General features: G+C 58.8%; 4 protein-coding genes and 1 non-coding gene across 5 annotated transcripts; 4 read left to right on the top strand and 1 right to left on the bottom strand.

The window, feature by feature from the left end:
- Positions 1 to 2: 2 nt before the first annotated feature.
- Positions 3 to 5,007, top strand: TRAVEDRAFT_125889 (uncharacterized protein; the record flags this gene model as incomplete). The annotated part of the gene is made up of 22 exons (XM_008041401.1): positions 3 to 844; positions 904 to 920; positions 983 to 1,046; positions 1,099 to 1,156; positions 1,207 to 1,286; positions 1,353 to 1,425; positions 1,476 to 1,514; positions 1,569 to 1,992; positions 2,056 to 2,135; positions 2,203 to 2,239; positions 2,298 to 2,373; positions 2,429 to 2,462; positions 2,521 to 2,702; positions 2,763 to 2,952; positions 3,027 to 3,107; positions 3,172 to 3,270; positions 3,330 to 3,353; positions 3,409 to 4,415; positions 4,472 to 4,493; positions 4,556 to 4,626; positions 4,686 to 4,889; positions 4,944 to 5,007. Coding segments are annotated over 22 exons (3,768 nt in total), but the record flags the coding sequence as incomplete, so codon positions are not given.
- A 1,443-nt stretch (positions 5,008 to 6,450) lies between these two features.
- TRAVEDRAFT_21006 (cystathionine beta-lyase) lies at positions 6,451 to 9,665 on the top strand (the record flags this gene model as incomplete). The annotated part of the gene is made up of 7 exons (XM_008040853.1): positions 6,451 to 6,700; positions 6,902 to 7,395; positions 7,430 to 7,664; positions 7,717 to 7,852; positions 7,908 to 8,214; positions 8,268 to 9,152; positions 9,213 to 9,665. 7 exons carry the CDS (start codon positions 6,451 to 6,453, stop codon positions 9,663 to 9,665), a joined length of 2,760 nt encoding a protein of 919 aa, XP_008039044.1.
- Positions 9,666 to 9,868: 203 nt separating this feature from the next.
- Positions 9,869 to 11,325, bottom strand: TRAVEDRAFT_125771 (mannose-6-phosphate isomerase; the record flags this gene model as incomplete). The annotated part of the gene is made up of 3 exons (XM_008041400.1): positions 9,869 to 10,329; positions 10,385 to 11,123; positions 11,176 to 11,325. 3 exons carry the CDS (start codon positions 11,323 to 11,325, stop codon positions 9,869 to 9,871), a joined length of 1,350 nt encoding a protein of 449 aa, XP_008039591.1.
- A 413-nt stretch (positions 11,326 to 11,738) lies between these two features.
- TRAVEDRAFT_t122 lies at positions 11,739 to 11,839 on the top strand. Its single transcript has one exon. It is a non-coding gene; the product is annotated as a tRNA-Leu (tRNA).
- A 128-nt stretch (positions 11,840 to 11,967) lies between these two features.
- Positions 11,968 to 14,144, top strand: TRAVEDRAFT_59093 (proline iminopeptidase). Its single transcript, XM_008041399.1, has 16 exons — positions 11,968 to 12,208; positions 12,261 to 12,295; positions 12,351 to 12,365; positions 12,425 to 12,486; positions 12,543 to 12,583; positions 12,656 to 12,761; positions 12,814 to 12,843; positions 12,897 to 12,955; positions 13,010 to 13,063; positions 13,114 to 13,239; positions 13,294 to 13,362; positions 13,426 to 13,465; positions 13,518 to 13,567; positions 13,627 to 13,678; positions 13,750 to 13,860; positions 13,936 to 14,144. Exons 1-16 carry the CDS (start codon positions 12,144 to 12,146, stop codon positions 13,960 to 13,962), a joined length of 942 nt encoding a protein of 313 aa, XP_008039590.1. The 5' UTR covers positions 11,968 to 12,143; the 3' UTR covers positions 13,963 to 14,144.
- Positions 14,145 to 14,714: the final 570 nt, after the last annotated feature.

Genomic DNA, 14,714 nt, shown 5'->3' with positions numbered 1-14,714 from the left:
TGTCCCCGAACACGATCCGGAAGACGCGCCTGAGCAGCTTTTGGCAAGGCACACAGGATGTTGAGGACGCTCCGGCGCACCCAGGGACGTCGCTGGCCACCATTCAAGCGAGCCCGCCCGACTCGATCGCAGGGGGCGAGGCACAGGAGGCCCCGGCCGCCCCGCCACCGCCCTCGGCGACCATCCAGGAAGATCAAAAGCCCGACGTGGGTGCGCGCCCGACCGCCGCCACCGTGCAGGCTGCGCCGAGACCTGTCCCGAACGGCGTGCTCCCGCCGGCGACCGCGCCCGTGCGCAGGTCAGACGAGCCGCCCGAAGAGGACTACTTTGGGGTGATTGAGTCGTCGCGCATCCTCAGTGGGGTGCCGAGCTCCGCGCACACGCTCTCAGGGACGGCGGGGAGCAGCGACCACCAGTCGTCGTCGAGCGCAGGCGTGTCCCGCCCGCTGACGGACATTTCACGGCAGTCGAGCGCGCCGCCGTTTGACACGGACCCGCTGACGGTGCCGGCGCTGCCGCGGCGGATCTGCCTCGCACGCCAGACGAGCGCCCCGCTGCCGACAGCGCCGATTTATGAACGACGGTTGCGCGCCGCAAGGCCTCCCGGGGAGAGCGTGGTGAGTAACCTCGCGGGCCGCGCGGCGAAGGAGGAGCAGATGTTTCTGGAGCTAGGCTACCTGGCGCCACCGAACCCGCCGACCGAGCTCGAGCGACGGAGGGCGCTGTACAAGTATAACATATGGAACACGGGGCGCGACCCAAACTTCGACCGGATCGCTCACCTCGTGAAGCTGGTGTTCAATACGCGAATCGTCATCATTACGCTGATCGACGGCAATGAGCAGTGAGTGTTTCTTGTGTGTGCGGTTGTACGTGGAGGGGTCATACTTATGCTTGGCACAGGTTCTGCAAGTCGGATTGTGAGTGTCTGAGCGGGAGTGTGTGCGATAAGTAAGGTGCTGATGAGATTGCTTGCCTCCAGCTGGATTTGACGTGCAGAACATGGCGAGGACAAGTTCGCTATGCGCTCATTCGATCTTACGGCAGTTAGTATTCCGTTTGCGCCTTTGCGGTGCGTGGGGCTGACGGTGTCCGCAGAGATGACGAGCCGATGGTTGTGCTCGATGCCTATGAAGACTGGCGGTTCGCTAAGAATGTGAGTGTGGCCGAAAGCTGCTAGAGAAAGCTTCACTCACGGCTATATAGCCTCTTGTCATCGGGAACCCGCACGTTCGTTTCTATGCGGGATGTCCATTACGTACCCATGATGGACACAACATCGGAACGTCAGTACAACTTTTGCTAGCTCAATAGCGCAAGCATTATGCTCACTGCTGTTTTGCCTTTTGTAGTCTCGCTCTCATGGACGACACTCCACGGCGAGAATTTAGCCCACGTCAAAGGCATACCCTCAAAGAGTTCGCGGTATGCTATGCACAACAAATTATTGCTGCACGTTGCTTACAGGCTTGTAGCAAATCGCCATGCGAGAGCTGGAGCTTTGGAAAGACAAGGTTCGTACACACGATCGTCTTCTCATATCCGTGAATCTCACCATCCCTTCATAGATCCAAATCCGAATACGGGACCGCATCCAGAGCTCGATGGAGCAGTTCACGCGCGAGTGCCTGGAGGTGGACAAGCAGGCGGACGAAGAGACGCCGGAGACGAAGCTCGTCGGACCCACATCGATGGAAGAAATCTACGTTCTCGCAGCGCGACTCGTCAAGCGCACCCTCGACGTTGAGGACGCGATCATCATGGACGTCTCACACGTGGACGTGCTCGAGACCGTCGGTGCAGAGTCATCGACCTCGCTCACGATGCACTACGCGGACCCCGCACTAGAGAGCACCGGCCGCAGTCTGCACACCGAGGAGTACCGGAAGCTCGCGGAGTTCTTTGCAAAGCATCCCGAGGGCAAGATCTGCGAGGGCGTTGTCCATCCCAGCCTACGCCCCTTTCTGCCTGCGAGGATACAATACGTGCTCGGTGAGTCAGGTGGTTTCGCGGAGGGCAGGGAGGAGGAGAGGACTAACGGCGGAGGCTGGACAGCGGTGCCGATATATAACATCGACAAGCGGCCGTTCGCACTGCTCTGCGCGTACAGCACCGGCGAGCGGACGACTCCATTCGTGAGTTTCCATCGCATGGCGGGATGAATGTACTAGAGCACTACTGATACAGGGCTGCGGCGCACAGCTGGAGGGCCACGAGCTCTCGTACCTCCGCGCGATCGGTATGTGTGGCGACTTCTGCCGCGAGGTCGGCTCCGGGGACTGACTGATACGCTTTAGGGGTCATCATCCTGTCTGCGGTGCTCAAGCGGCGCATGATCCTCGCGGATAAGGCGAAGAGCTTGTTCATCTCGAAGTGCGTGTCGTATTCGGCTCGCTTCGCTTCCGGGTATACTGACTGGCGATGACAGCATCTCGCATGAGCTCCGCACACCGCTACACGGGGTATGCTCATTTTGAGTGCTGTCACTAAGCATGCGCCGCTCACCGGTATTCTACGCAGATTCTCGCATCGGCTGAGCTCCTCTCGGAGACGTCCCTGAATCACAGCCAAGCGTCGTTCTTGCAGACCGTGCAGGCGTGCGGGACGTCGCTTGTTGAGACAGTCAACCACGTGTTAGATTTCACGAAGCTCAGCGGCAACGCAAAGGCGGGCGGCGTAGAGAACGTCATCCATCTCAGCAGGTGCGTCTTCTCATAACCAGCTTTACTTCACATGGACTGACGGGTAATCTGTGTCCCCAGAGTTAACCTGATGCAGCTTGTGGAGGAGGCTACGGAGGGCTGTTGGATAGGCCACCGAGCCCGCATGTTCACGAGCGAGATCGGCAGTGTGTACTCACCACCCAAGTCTGATCGCCAGTCGTCCGTCGCCGTGGTCCCGGCGTCGAACAAGCATGTCGAGACGGTTATAGACGTCGGCCACAGTGAAGCTGTATGTGTCTTCGCCCTACGGGGCTGCTCGTTATCCGAGCCGCGTGCTTACGCGTCTGCGTCCTCGCCCGGTAGGGGTGGACATTTAGATGTGAGAAGGGCGGCATCCGTCGGATACTCATGAACGTCTTCGGGAACAGCCTCAAGTTCACATCGGTGCGTCGTGCGGGGAGATTGTGCGGGGGAGAAGGGCGGAACTGACGGTCTTCCATGCATGCAGGACGGTTATGTGCACGTAATGTTGAGACAGCTACCACCCACGAGCGACACGCCGCGGGGAAAGGTCAGGATAGAGTTGTCGGTTATCGACACAGGCAAGGTACGCAGGCACAGAGCTGGACGTAATGTGGTGGTCAGAACTGATGTGTTGCTGCTCAGGGTATCAGCCAACACTTCCTGAAGGTGAGAAGCGATCGGAATCGGGGAGACTAACGCAAGCTCATCTTGGCAATTGCAGAACCAACTCTTCCACCCGTTCTCACAAGAGAACCCGCTCCAGACCGGGACGGGTCTCGGCCTCGCCATTGTGAACAGCATAGTGCGCTCGCCGAGTGTGGATGGCAAGGTCGATGTGTGGAGCGCCGAGGGCGTGGGCACAGAGATCAAGGTGACGTTCAATGCGGAGGCGGTGGACAGCCCCAGCGAGCCAACAAGCTTCGCGTCCGAGCTCGCCAAGGTGCTGGAACACGGCCAGCGGCCGACGATCTCACTACATGCGTTCGACGAATCCATCCGCGGTGTGCAGCTCCTCCGCAAAGTGCTCAAGCAGTACATCGAGTCCGACTGGGGGTTCACGCTCACGGACGACGACGACGGCGGCGACATCGTGATCGTGAACGAGGACCCGACCCCTGTCACGCTCGCGATCGAGGCGAAGAACGCAGCGCGGCCGTTCATCATCCTCTCGTCCGCACGGGGCGACCCGCGCCTCATGGCGATCGTGAACGAGTACGAGCACATCGGCGGCTTCTGCAGGATCGTGTACAAGCCCGTCGGCCCGTGCCGGCTCGTGTCCGCGCTCAAGCTCTCGCTGCACGCGCTCAACATCGGCAAGGGCCCGCGCCCGAGCCCGTCGCTGCACCAGGGGCCCGCGCAGCGCCCGGAGTCGCCCTCGCGCTCGTCCTCGTTTGACCTCCCCCAGGGCGGCTTCTTCGCGGGCAAGTACTCGGAGGAGGCGACGGGCGACAGCACGTCCGCGTTCCTGCAGCGCCCGCCGCTCGGGCCGCGCGCGGTGACGGCGCACCCGCTCGCGAGCTGGGCGCACATGCCGTCGACGGCGGAGCAGGACGAGAGCGAGCTGGAGTCGGCGCCGAACTCGCCGCAGATATCGCCGATGCCGTCGAGCTCGACGATCTCCGTGGGCATGGGCGGGACGCTGCTGAAGTCGTCCGTGGGCACCGTCGAGCCGAGTGGGCCGCCGCGGGTGCTGGTAGTCGAGGACAACAGCATATTGCGGAACTTGCTGTACGTGCATTGTCACTTCTTATACTTACGCGCTCTCGCTGATCGAATGTTCGCAGGGTGAAATGGCTCAAAAACATGGTGCGCCTGCGTGTCGTCCGAGCGTTCGGCGAGGGATTCTGATTACCTTTTTCGCGTTTTAGGGCTACGAGTACCGCGAGGCTGTGGACGGTCTAGAAGGCGTCCGGACCTTTGAGAACGAGGGCCACTTTGAGTACGTACATTTTTGCTCGGGCGCACTGCAGACGCAGACGCTCATCTCCGCGTTCTCAGCGTCGTTCTGTTGGATCTATCTATGCCTATCCTGGACGGCGTGGGCGCGACCTCGCAGATGCGTGAGATAGAGTCGCGGCGCCTGAAGGAGCAGGAGGAAGGGAAGGAAGGCACGAACGTGCAGCCCTCGCGAATTCTCGCGCTGACAGGCATGTCCTCGCTTGAAGATAAGCGGAGGGCCTTCGAGGCTGGCGTTGATGGATAGTAAGTGCGCCGTTCGAGGTGGTCGTGTGCGGCGCTAATGTGGTGTTTGTGCAGCCTTGTCAAGCCCGTCGCGTTCAAGACGCTCGATACTATGTTCCAAAAACTCGGGGTGTCATGACCCCACGACTCCTCACGCCATTTACCATTCGCCTACGCACCCAAGTGCAGGATATCTTGGAAGCACCCTTCTTCGCCTCATCCCGTCGCATTTACATTCCATTTCGCCGCTCGATCGCACGTCCCCCGCCCATCTGAACACCCACCACATATAGCACCACATAGCCCACGCGGATCCGGTTCGCCCGCAGGAACACTGACCAGCTACGCCCCATCGTCGTCTGTCCCGCCCGTTCCGTCCTGCATGCTCGCGCCCCGCATACTGACCACCGAGGAACCGGTGCCGACTACCACTACTACCCTGTCTATAATATCCCTGGCCCCTACTGTACGTGTCGCACATAGCTCACCCCGCCCCACCCACGCCCACGCCCACCGTCGCATTAGCTGTAGCTTGTTAGTCTTCGTTGCCCACCACTGGTACCTGTGTCCCGCTGTCTCTGCGTTCTTCTTCACGGACGCTTCCTGCCTCGTATCTAGACTTCATAGTCGAATTGTATTATCCACAACGTTCACTGGTTTAAACCCCTTGCTCGCGCCGCGGGCTACGATCCTACACGAGATGGTTGAGTTGAACCTAGCCATCCAGGTAGCCAGACTCTATCTCGCGCCTCCTTCGGTGAGTGCTTGGGGGGGGGACGAGATATGCACTAGGTAGCCGGTTCTGCAAAGTGTTTGCAAAACCGCCGTATATGTTTTCTCCCTGCCCCAAATTTCAATCGGGTTGACTTGATATAACATACATGTCCAAATAATGCGTCTATGTTCTTTTAGGGGGTATCCGGCGCATCTTTCGTGAAGGATCTACGACGTATGCTAGGCGCTCATCTGTCAGGAGGGGTACTTATGTGCAATGTTCTCATCCTCGATGCACAACAAATGCGAAGCAAGCCACGAAACTTGACGAGTATGAGCAGAGTATAATGCTATCCATCTATTCGAATTTTGGCCACTAGAGGCGACGCGGGGAGAGAGTTCTCAGAGTTCTGCAAAAGTCCCAATACATATGTAACCCCCGACTCGTGATTGAGATATATGGTCCGACGGACATCTCTCGGATCCCTGGAGCAAACAAAATGGAGTTTTCCTCCTCGCTTGCACGGCGCCCGATCTCCACCTCAGTGCGCACGCTGGCCGTTGGCCATGTCCACGTGTGGTGGTATGTATCGAACTCTGTCGCTCACCGGGCACACGAGCGGCCTCCGTGCGTAGTCGGGTGCCCGGTATGGGGCGAGCGCCTACACGGTCGATATTGCGCGATCTTTGCAGGCGATGTTGCACGTGATGCGGGGATATTGTTACTCGCGACACAGCAGGTGGCCCGACTTGCTCCTTCCTCCAACAAAACCCCAACGCCCCCCCGACTGCTGCCTTCCATCTCTCGTCTAGCTCGCCAATAACCTCCCCCTCTTTTCCCGTTTTCTCTGAGTGCTCACCGTCGACGATGGCGTCGCCTTACAAGGACCTTGGGCACCACGATCTCCCGACCCCCGAGCCCGACTCCCCTTCTCTGACTCGCCCGAGGCAGCCCTACCGCTTCTCGACGCTCTGCGCGACCGTCGACTCGCCCGATGCGGACCACAAGGACCAGCATGGGAGCTCTAGCGTGCCTATCTACCAGAGCGCGACGTTCAAGGGCGTCGGGAACAGATATGATTACACCCGGAGCGGGAACCCCACCCGGAGTCATCTAGGTGAGTTCTGATGCTCTTGAAGTAAAGGAAAAACAAGGGATCGCTCCTATCTATTGTGTGTTATGGACTCTTGGATTACATGCAGCAAGCGCATGTCCTGCTGCTCTGTGTGCTGCCCCGAGTCATTTTGATGCGCGCTTTCGAATATGACAGGCGCTACATGCAATAAGACGTAATGAATTTGTACTGAACGCCCTGCAGAACACCACATCGCCAAGATCTCGTCTGCTGCGCATGCCTTCTCCGTGTCTAGCGGCATGGCCGCGCTCGACGTTATCACACGCCTGCTCAAGCCGGGCTCCGAAGTCATCGCTGGAGATGACCTCTACGGCGGCACGAATCGCCTCCTGACTTACCTTCGCACACATATGGGCGTGATCGTTCACCATGTCGACACGACCAAGGCGGAGTCCGTCATCCCGGTCCTCCAGCCAGGCAAAACTGCGATGGTGCTCCTGGAGTCGCCCACGAACCCGCTCCTCAAAATCGTAGATATTGCGGGCATCAGCGCGCTCGTGAAGGAGAAGTGCGAGGAGGCAATCGTGGTCGTCGACAACACCATGATGAGCCCCTACCTGCAGAGGCCATTGGAGCACGGCGCGGACATCGTCTACGACAGCGCCACGAAGTATCTGAGCGGGCACCACGACCTGATGGCGGGCGTCATCACCTGCAACCGCGATGACATCGCGAAGGTAAGCGAAGCTTGGATTCTGTCGTACCATACAGCGTCTGAGCGTTTCCCAGAATATCGCGTTCCTGATAAACTCAGTCGGCAATGCGCTCTCGCCGTTCGACTCCTTCCTCCTCTTGCGTGGTATGAAGACGCTTGCTATCCGTATGGACCGCCAACAATCCACTGCTATGCTGGTGGCCCAGATGCTCTCTAAGCTTGGATTTGCTACACACTACCCTGGACTACCGAATCACCCCGGGAAGGAGATTCATGATCGTATCTCTGACGGTATGTCAACATTTTACGCCGATTCAAATCATGCTCATGCGTTTCTGCCCAGGCTATGGTGCTGTGCTCTCCTTTGAGACCGGAGACAAGGAGCTCAGCGAGCGTATCGTTGCTGCTACCCGCCTCTGGGGCATCAGCGTGAGCTTCGGCTGTGTGAACAGTCTAATCAGCATGCCTTGTGTCATGTCGTAAGTGCTTTCCATACCATGCCTTGCTACGCCCATTCACGGAGCTTTCGTGCAGACATGCTTCCATTGATCCTGCCGTTCGGGCCGCCCGTGGTCTCCCCGAGGACCTCATCCGCCTTTGCGTTGGTATCGAGGATCCCGCGGACTTGCTCGACGATCTCCGTCATGCACTGATCGAGGCTGGCGCGATCACCTACGCCGCGAACGACTTTGTACGCATTCCCAACCCTATCAGCCGTGCCGTGGAGAAGCTCGCTCTCGGCGAGCCCCGTACCGAGCCCCGACGCGACAACAGAGAGTGGTTTGTCAGCGTTCCGGGCAAGGTGATCTTGTTTGGCGAACATGCTGTCGTACATGGTGTGGTAAGTCACGTGTTCCTTGGTTCACTACAAGCAGATTCTGACTTGCGTTACAGACGGCCGTCGCGGGTTCTTTAGATTTGCGATGCTATGGTCTGACATCCCCTCGACACGACGGCAAGATTTCCGTACACTTCACTGACATCAACAACTACAAACATGAGTGGGATCTGGACGAATTGCCATGGGACGCCGTGGTCCCGATTCCCAAAGGCGACGAGCATCCCGAGTCTCTAGACATGCGCGTGATCGAGGCGATCAAGACTCGCGCCCTCCCCCCCGAGTCGCAGATGCCGCCGAAGACACACGCCGCCGCAGTAGCTTTCCTCTACCTTTACATGATGATGACCTGCAGCAGCCACCGGCCATCCTTCCACTTCGTCTGCCGCTCGACCCTCCCCATTGGCGCCGGCCTCGGCTCCTCCGCCTCCTTCTCCGTCTGCGTCGCCACCGCGCTGCTCATCCTCCACCAGCGCATGGAGCTCCCCGCGCTCCCCCCGCCCACGCGCGAGCCCATCGCCCCTGGGGACCCCGGGCACGTGAACCTCTCGCACCAGGGCCGGCGCGCGATCCCCCCCGCGCTCGCGGAGGAGACGAACCGGTGGGCGTTCGTCGCGGAGAAGGTGCTGCACGGGAACCCGAGCGGGATCGACAACAGCGTCGCGGTGTTCGGCGGCGCGCTCGCGTATGTGCGCCCTGGGTTCGGGAGGCGCAGCGGGATGGAGCATGTGCAGGGCTTCCGCTCGTTGCGGTTCTTGCTGGTGGACTCGACGGTACCGCGCGATACGAAGGCGCTCGTGGCGGGCGTGGCGAGGAAGAAGAGTGCCGAGCCGGCGCTCGTCGCGCAGCTGCTGGACGCGATACAGACGATCAGTGACGAGGCGAGACGTGCACTTGCGGACCCCGAGCTGCCGCGCGGCGCGCTCCTTTCAGGATTGGCGGTACGTCCCTTGACCTACAGTGGTCTTTCTCACTGCAGTAGTTGATCTTTTGCGTTCCAGGCCCTCATTGACGAGAACCATGCCCACCTGGTGTCGCTCGGCGTATCGCACCCCGCACTGGAGGCGATCCGCGCCAAGACCGCCGCGTCGCCCTACAACCTCAGCACGAAGCTGACGGGCGCGGGCGGCGGAGGATGTGCCGTCACCCTCGTTCCGGACGACTTCTCGGAAGAGGATCTCCAGACCCTCATCGCGGCCCTGAAGGCCGACGGGTACCACCCGTACGTGACCGCCGTCGGCGGGTCGGGCCTGGGCATATTGTCCCCGTACGACCCGATCGTGGTCGACGAGCAGGATCGTGTGTCGCCACCGATGTCGCCGCCGATGACCCCCAGGCCGCGCGACGAGCAGGAGGAGCCGTTCCGCCCGTCTATCCGCCGCCGTTTCGAGGAGGTCGACGCGAGCGAGCTGTCGCAGTGGGCGTCGGGTCGCGGGAAGTGGCTGTACGTTTAAAGTAGAGGAGTGCTTTGAGTAGTTGTTGCGGCTTGCTTAAGTGTGGAGATGGATTGCTAGTGCAGCGGAGATACGTGTATTCTAATGAGAAGTTGCTGTTGGTGACTATTACATGTGTGAGGGGACTTGACTATGCTACATGCAGCGTGGGTGTTATACAGCGTGAGCTGCATTCATCGGGTTTCTACTTGTTTCATTTGTGTTCATGCTCCGAAGCACGACCACCACACTTCGCCTTCCGAACCTTCTGACCCCCGTCCTTCCAACAACTCCACCTCGATGTCGTTCCCGGGAGCGACGAACACGACCCCGCCTTCGTCCAACTCCAGCTGCTCACCACCCTTGCCCACCGCGATCCTCGCTTTCCCCTTTGTGACGATCCCAATCGTCGGGCCGCTCACCGCCCCAAGCCGCTCCGTCCCCGCGCTCTTGCTGTCCAGCAGCGTACCGAGCACGACGAACTCCTCCAGCGGGGGGTTGTATTGCGACGTGCGGCCCTCACGCGAGTGCGGGTACGGTTCGCGGGGCAGGGCCCAGTGGGAGACCGGGCGCGCGGTGTAGGTGAGCATCTCGACGAAGGTGCTGATCTGGGGAGCGAGGGACTTCGGCGCGTCGAAGGCGGCGTTGACGACGTTGTCGGAGATGGCCATACACTCGATGATGTCTGCAGTCACAATTTAGTCTAAATACAGGGACGCGATATAGGAGGGAGAACGTACCCCCTTCGAGGTAGGCGTGAACCTCGTCGGCGCCGATGTAGATGGCCTCGCCCTTCTTGAGCTTTGCGAAGTTCATGAAGAACGTGGTGGCCAGGACGCCTGCATCGCCTGGGTACTGAGCATTGACTTTCAGGACGAGTTGCGCCAGCTCGTCGCCGTCGGGGATGCTGAGCTTCCCGCCCTTCTTGATGCGCTCCTCGAGTTTGGTGATCGCGCTGGTGACATCGCCGCGAGCCTCCACTCCACGCTTGAGCAGTGTGCCGTATATCCGTTTGAGAAGATCGGTAGATGGGTCCTTGATGAACGACGCAATGAGCATCGTGTCGCCGATGGCAAGCGGAAGCTCCGGGACTTTTTGCAGGAAGGTCTTAATTTCGTCGAGCGGCCGGAAACCAACGAAGCCCGTGAACGCGGTATCCTTGTCTCCGATACGAGCTTCTCCCAGGGGCTCTCCTATACAGACGGCGATCTCGGGTTTGTGGTTCGCGTCGACAAAGTTGGAGGGGTCCTTCTGCTGGAGCTGCTCGGCGAGGCCTTTGTCGGGATGCGCCTGGAGAGGAAGCGCTTTCTCGATCGAGAGCACCTTGAAGAGGTAAGGGATGTGGGTGGTGGACGGCCATTTTCGAACAAGGGTTTCTCCGAGGTAGAATGTGGGGTCGGTGGAGATGAGGGAGAGAAGGGACGTGGACGGGTCGTCGAAGAGGTGTGCTGGGCCGTTTGAATGTGTGCCCATCCATATCTATTCATACCGGTGAGTTATAACATGGTAGGTCGATGTGTATGCCCCATACTTCCGCATATGATTTCTGCTCATCTATTTTGAAACCTTGTCCGATCGCGTTGCCTCCGAGACGCGCTGCGAGGGACGCGCTGCCAGTCCTTCCCCACTCGTATTCTTGGGCAGCAGCCTTGAGGCGGATGAGGTTCTTGTGAAAGGTCATGGTGGTCGTAAATTAAGATGCCGTCGTGGGCGATTTATGGGTCGTGGGGGGCATATATACGGTCTTGCGCCGTGAGCCAGTCCTCGCCGCTCCAACCTACATGATGAAGGAAACGACTCGGTCATGACATCACCGACTCAAGATGACCCTCCATATCGGGCATCTTTCTTGCCTTTTTGAGCGCCGATGAGAGGCTCGCGTCACACTTTCTGAATCTCACCTGAACGTTGGTATAAAGTCTGAGCGGAGACGTCACCTCGCGGGCAGCTTTCTTCCTTCCCTCCCCCCACTATCCGTTCCCTCATACCTCCGCTCAAACTACCTTTTCCTAGCGTTCATCTTCGCCTACCCCCGAACAGACGCCCTCCTAGTGATAACGACATCCTGGAGTCAACGCCCTCCTGTCTTCGTACGGCGAGATGGCCGAGCGGTCTAAGGCGCCAGACTAAGGAGCACCTATTGGTATATACTCATCTGGTCCGAAAGGGCGCGGGTTCGAATCCCGCTTTCGTCAACAAGTAACTTTTTGAGCTGGTGCGGACCGGGATCGATGGGCTGGACAGGGTAGGCTCGAGTCTCGACGCGGGTGCGGGGATCACTTGGTGTGGAAGATAAGCGCCTGTATGTCCACACTCCGCCTCTCCATACAAGCTATCGTTAGGCCCCAGGGTCGTCCTTCTATCAACCTTTCCGCCATCTCTCAAGTTCGGCGACATCGGTTTCACCTGCCACAGCAACGCGCCATAGCTACAGGACGCTCGATTCACTCGAATCATCCGAGACGTTATCTCAGAAAGTATACCACTGACGCAACAAGCATGTACGCGCCAATCGAGCCTTATGAGACAGGAACGCTCAAGGTCTCCGACATCCATACCCTCTAGTATGAGCGATCTATCTAGCTAGATCTTAACATCTGAATTAACGCCTTGCAGCTATGAAATCAGCGGGAACAAGGACGGCTCGCCCGGTACGTGCCGAATTCCCGCACTAACGTGTTACCCATCGAACTAAATCCTATACAGTGATCTTTCTGCACGGTAAAGAGCTCCCCCTCTGCGGACTATATCAATTTTTTCACCTCAAATATCGATTCCAGGCGGTCCCGGTGGAGGCTGCGACGAGAAGGATCGCTCATTCTTCGATCCCTCCCAGTACAAGGTGCACAATACCCAGCCGTATAGCGGTCATATCTCTTACTTTGAGCGGATATCTAGATCATCCTTCTTGACCAGCGCGGGGCCGGAAAGTCAACCCCGTGCGTGTCTACTTTCGGTCGTCCGCACTCTACAAGGCGTGCGGAGGCAGCGGTTCTAACTCCCGATTGAAGTACGGCTTCTCTCGAGGAGAACACTACGTGGGACCTGGTGAAAGACATTGAGAGGCTGCGGGAGCGTCTCGGAATCGACAAGTGGCATGTCTTCGGCGGTTCTTGGGTATGTTGCCCCTCCTGCCAGGAGAATCCACGAGCTGATTATTCCTCCGTAGGGCTCTACTCTCTCCCTGGCTTACGCTCAGGTAATATTCGTGCTACCTCTCACGGAGATTTATCTAAGGCGCCGTTGATGTAGTCTCACCCGGACCGGGTTAAGACTATGGTTCTTCGAGGCATCTTCACTCTGCGCAAGAGGTTATCCCTTTGATCTTGTCTACCAAAAACCTATCACTGATAGCCGCCATATAGCGAACTGCGTTTCTTCTACCAAGACGGTGCTTCGCACCTCTTCCCAGAGGCCTGGTACGCATTTTTCTCCCAATGTCATATATGTTACTTAACATATAAGGCAGGGAGGAATTTATTGCACCTATCCCGGAACCCGAGCGCCAAGACATCGTCACGGCGTACCATGCACAGCTCAATGCGGCCGACGACGAGACGCGACTCCGCGCAGCGCGCGCATGGACTAAATGGGAGTAAGTAGTTTCCAATCTCCGGTGAGAATGCTGCTGACCGACGGGCGTACGCAGGATGACGACGTCGAAACTCTACGTTGACCCCGCACAAGTTGCAGAGGCCGAGGAGAATGATTTTGCCAAGTTTGTCTGCCTGACGTACACGCCCGTCATCGACATTCATTAATCTACTCCGCACCTCGGCAGCGCGTTCGCAAGAATCGAGAACCACTACTTCGTCAACGATGTAAGCCGGCTACTTGCGTGTTCAGGGCCTGTGTGCTCACACCGGCATCCAGGGATTCATGCGCGACGGCCAGCTCCTTGAGAAGCAGGAAATTGATAAAATGTAAGCGAGCAGCCACGGCCGTGGGTGCGGCAGGTGTCTAACTCGCGACGGTGCCGCAGCCGCCACATTCCCTGCGTGGTGGTGCAAGGCCGGTACGATGTCATTTGCCCGGTGCGTATTCTCAAGCTGCACGTTCTCATCTATACTACGTGGGTACTGAACGCCATGTATGGTGACTTCAGGCGACGACGGCATACGCGTTGAAGAAGGTATGGCCGGAGATCACGCTGCACATTGTGCCCGACGCAGGCCACTCTTCGCGCGAACCGGGCACCGCCAAGCTGCTTGTCAAGGTGCGTGATCGCCCACCGCTTCTATCACGCGCTGCGACGTCGCGATCCATGATCGTGCTGACTGTTTCGTCCCAGGCCACGGACGAGTTCGCGCACATTTGAATGCCAGTGGGCACAGGGCGCGAGGGCGAGAAGATGCATGCCCCGGATGCTGATGTACCGAGTATAGCGCGCGCGAGGATTGGCTGGCGGGGTGGAGAACAAGGATGTATGCTATGTGGCAAGGTAAGAATACAAGTATGAAGATGCGGCTGTGCGTCCAGACCGAGGTGGCCGCAAGTCCGACAGCCCGACAGCGAGGAGCTCGGTACCTACGGACGGCTTGACGGCCTCCCGGTGCCAGCGGAGCCATCGCAGTCGCGGCCACCTGATATCGTCATGTTCTACTGGCACCGATGCGAAGCCGCCCCTCGCCGGCGGCGGGCATGCGAGCTTCGTGTCTTCGCGTGCAGTGCCTTCGTTGTGGTTCAGGGACGTCATAGGCGTCTCTGGCGAAGTCCTTCGCCGCTGAGCTGGGTCAATCGGAACAGCTGTCGGTCGGCGAGAACGCAGTCAACATGCGTAGACCTCGGGTCTTGTGGTCCTATTCTCTGCTACAGCACGTCTTGGACTTCTGCCATGGTACTGGCACTGGCACCGGTAAGCGCTGCAAAAGCTAAGTGAGCGTGCGAGGCCGAATACGGAGAGGAAGACTAATCGGATCGGTGACGCGCCATGGAGCGTGCAGGCGCCGCGCAGGGGGGACACGACTGTGCGGGACGCTGCTTGCTTTTCCCTCATACTGTCACTGCTGCCTCTTTGCTGATCGTCCGACTATGTGTCCACACCTCCGGAGTGCCCCTGGCCCGCTCCAG

Source organism: Trametes versicolor, assembly GCF_000271585.1.
Source record: "Trametes versicolor FP-101664 SS1 unplaced genomic scaffold TRAVEscaffold_7, whole genome shotgun sequence".
In the NCBI taxonomy this organism is placed as follows: Eukaryota; Fungi; Basidiomycota; class Agaricomycetes; order Polyporales; family Polyporaceae; genus Trametes; species Trametes versicolor.
The sequence above is the reverse complement of the archived record's forward strand: the minus strand, read 5'-3'. Positions and strand labels throughout refer to the sequence as shown.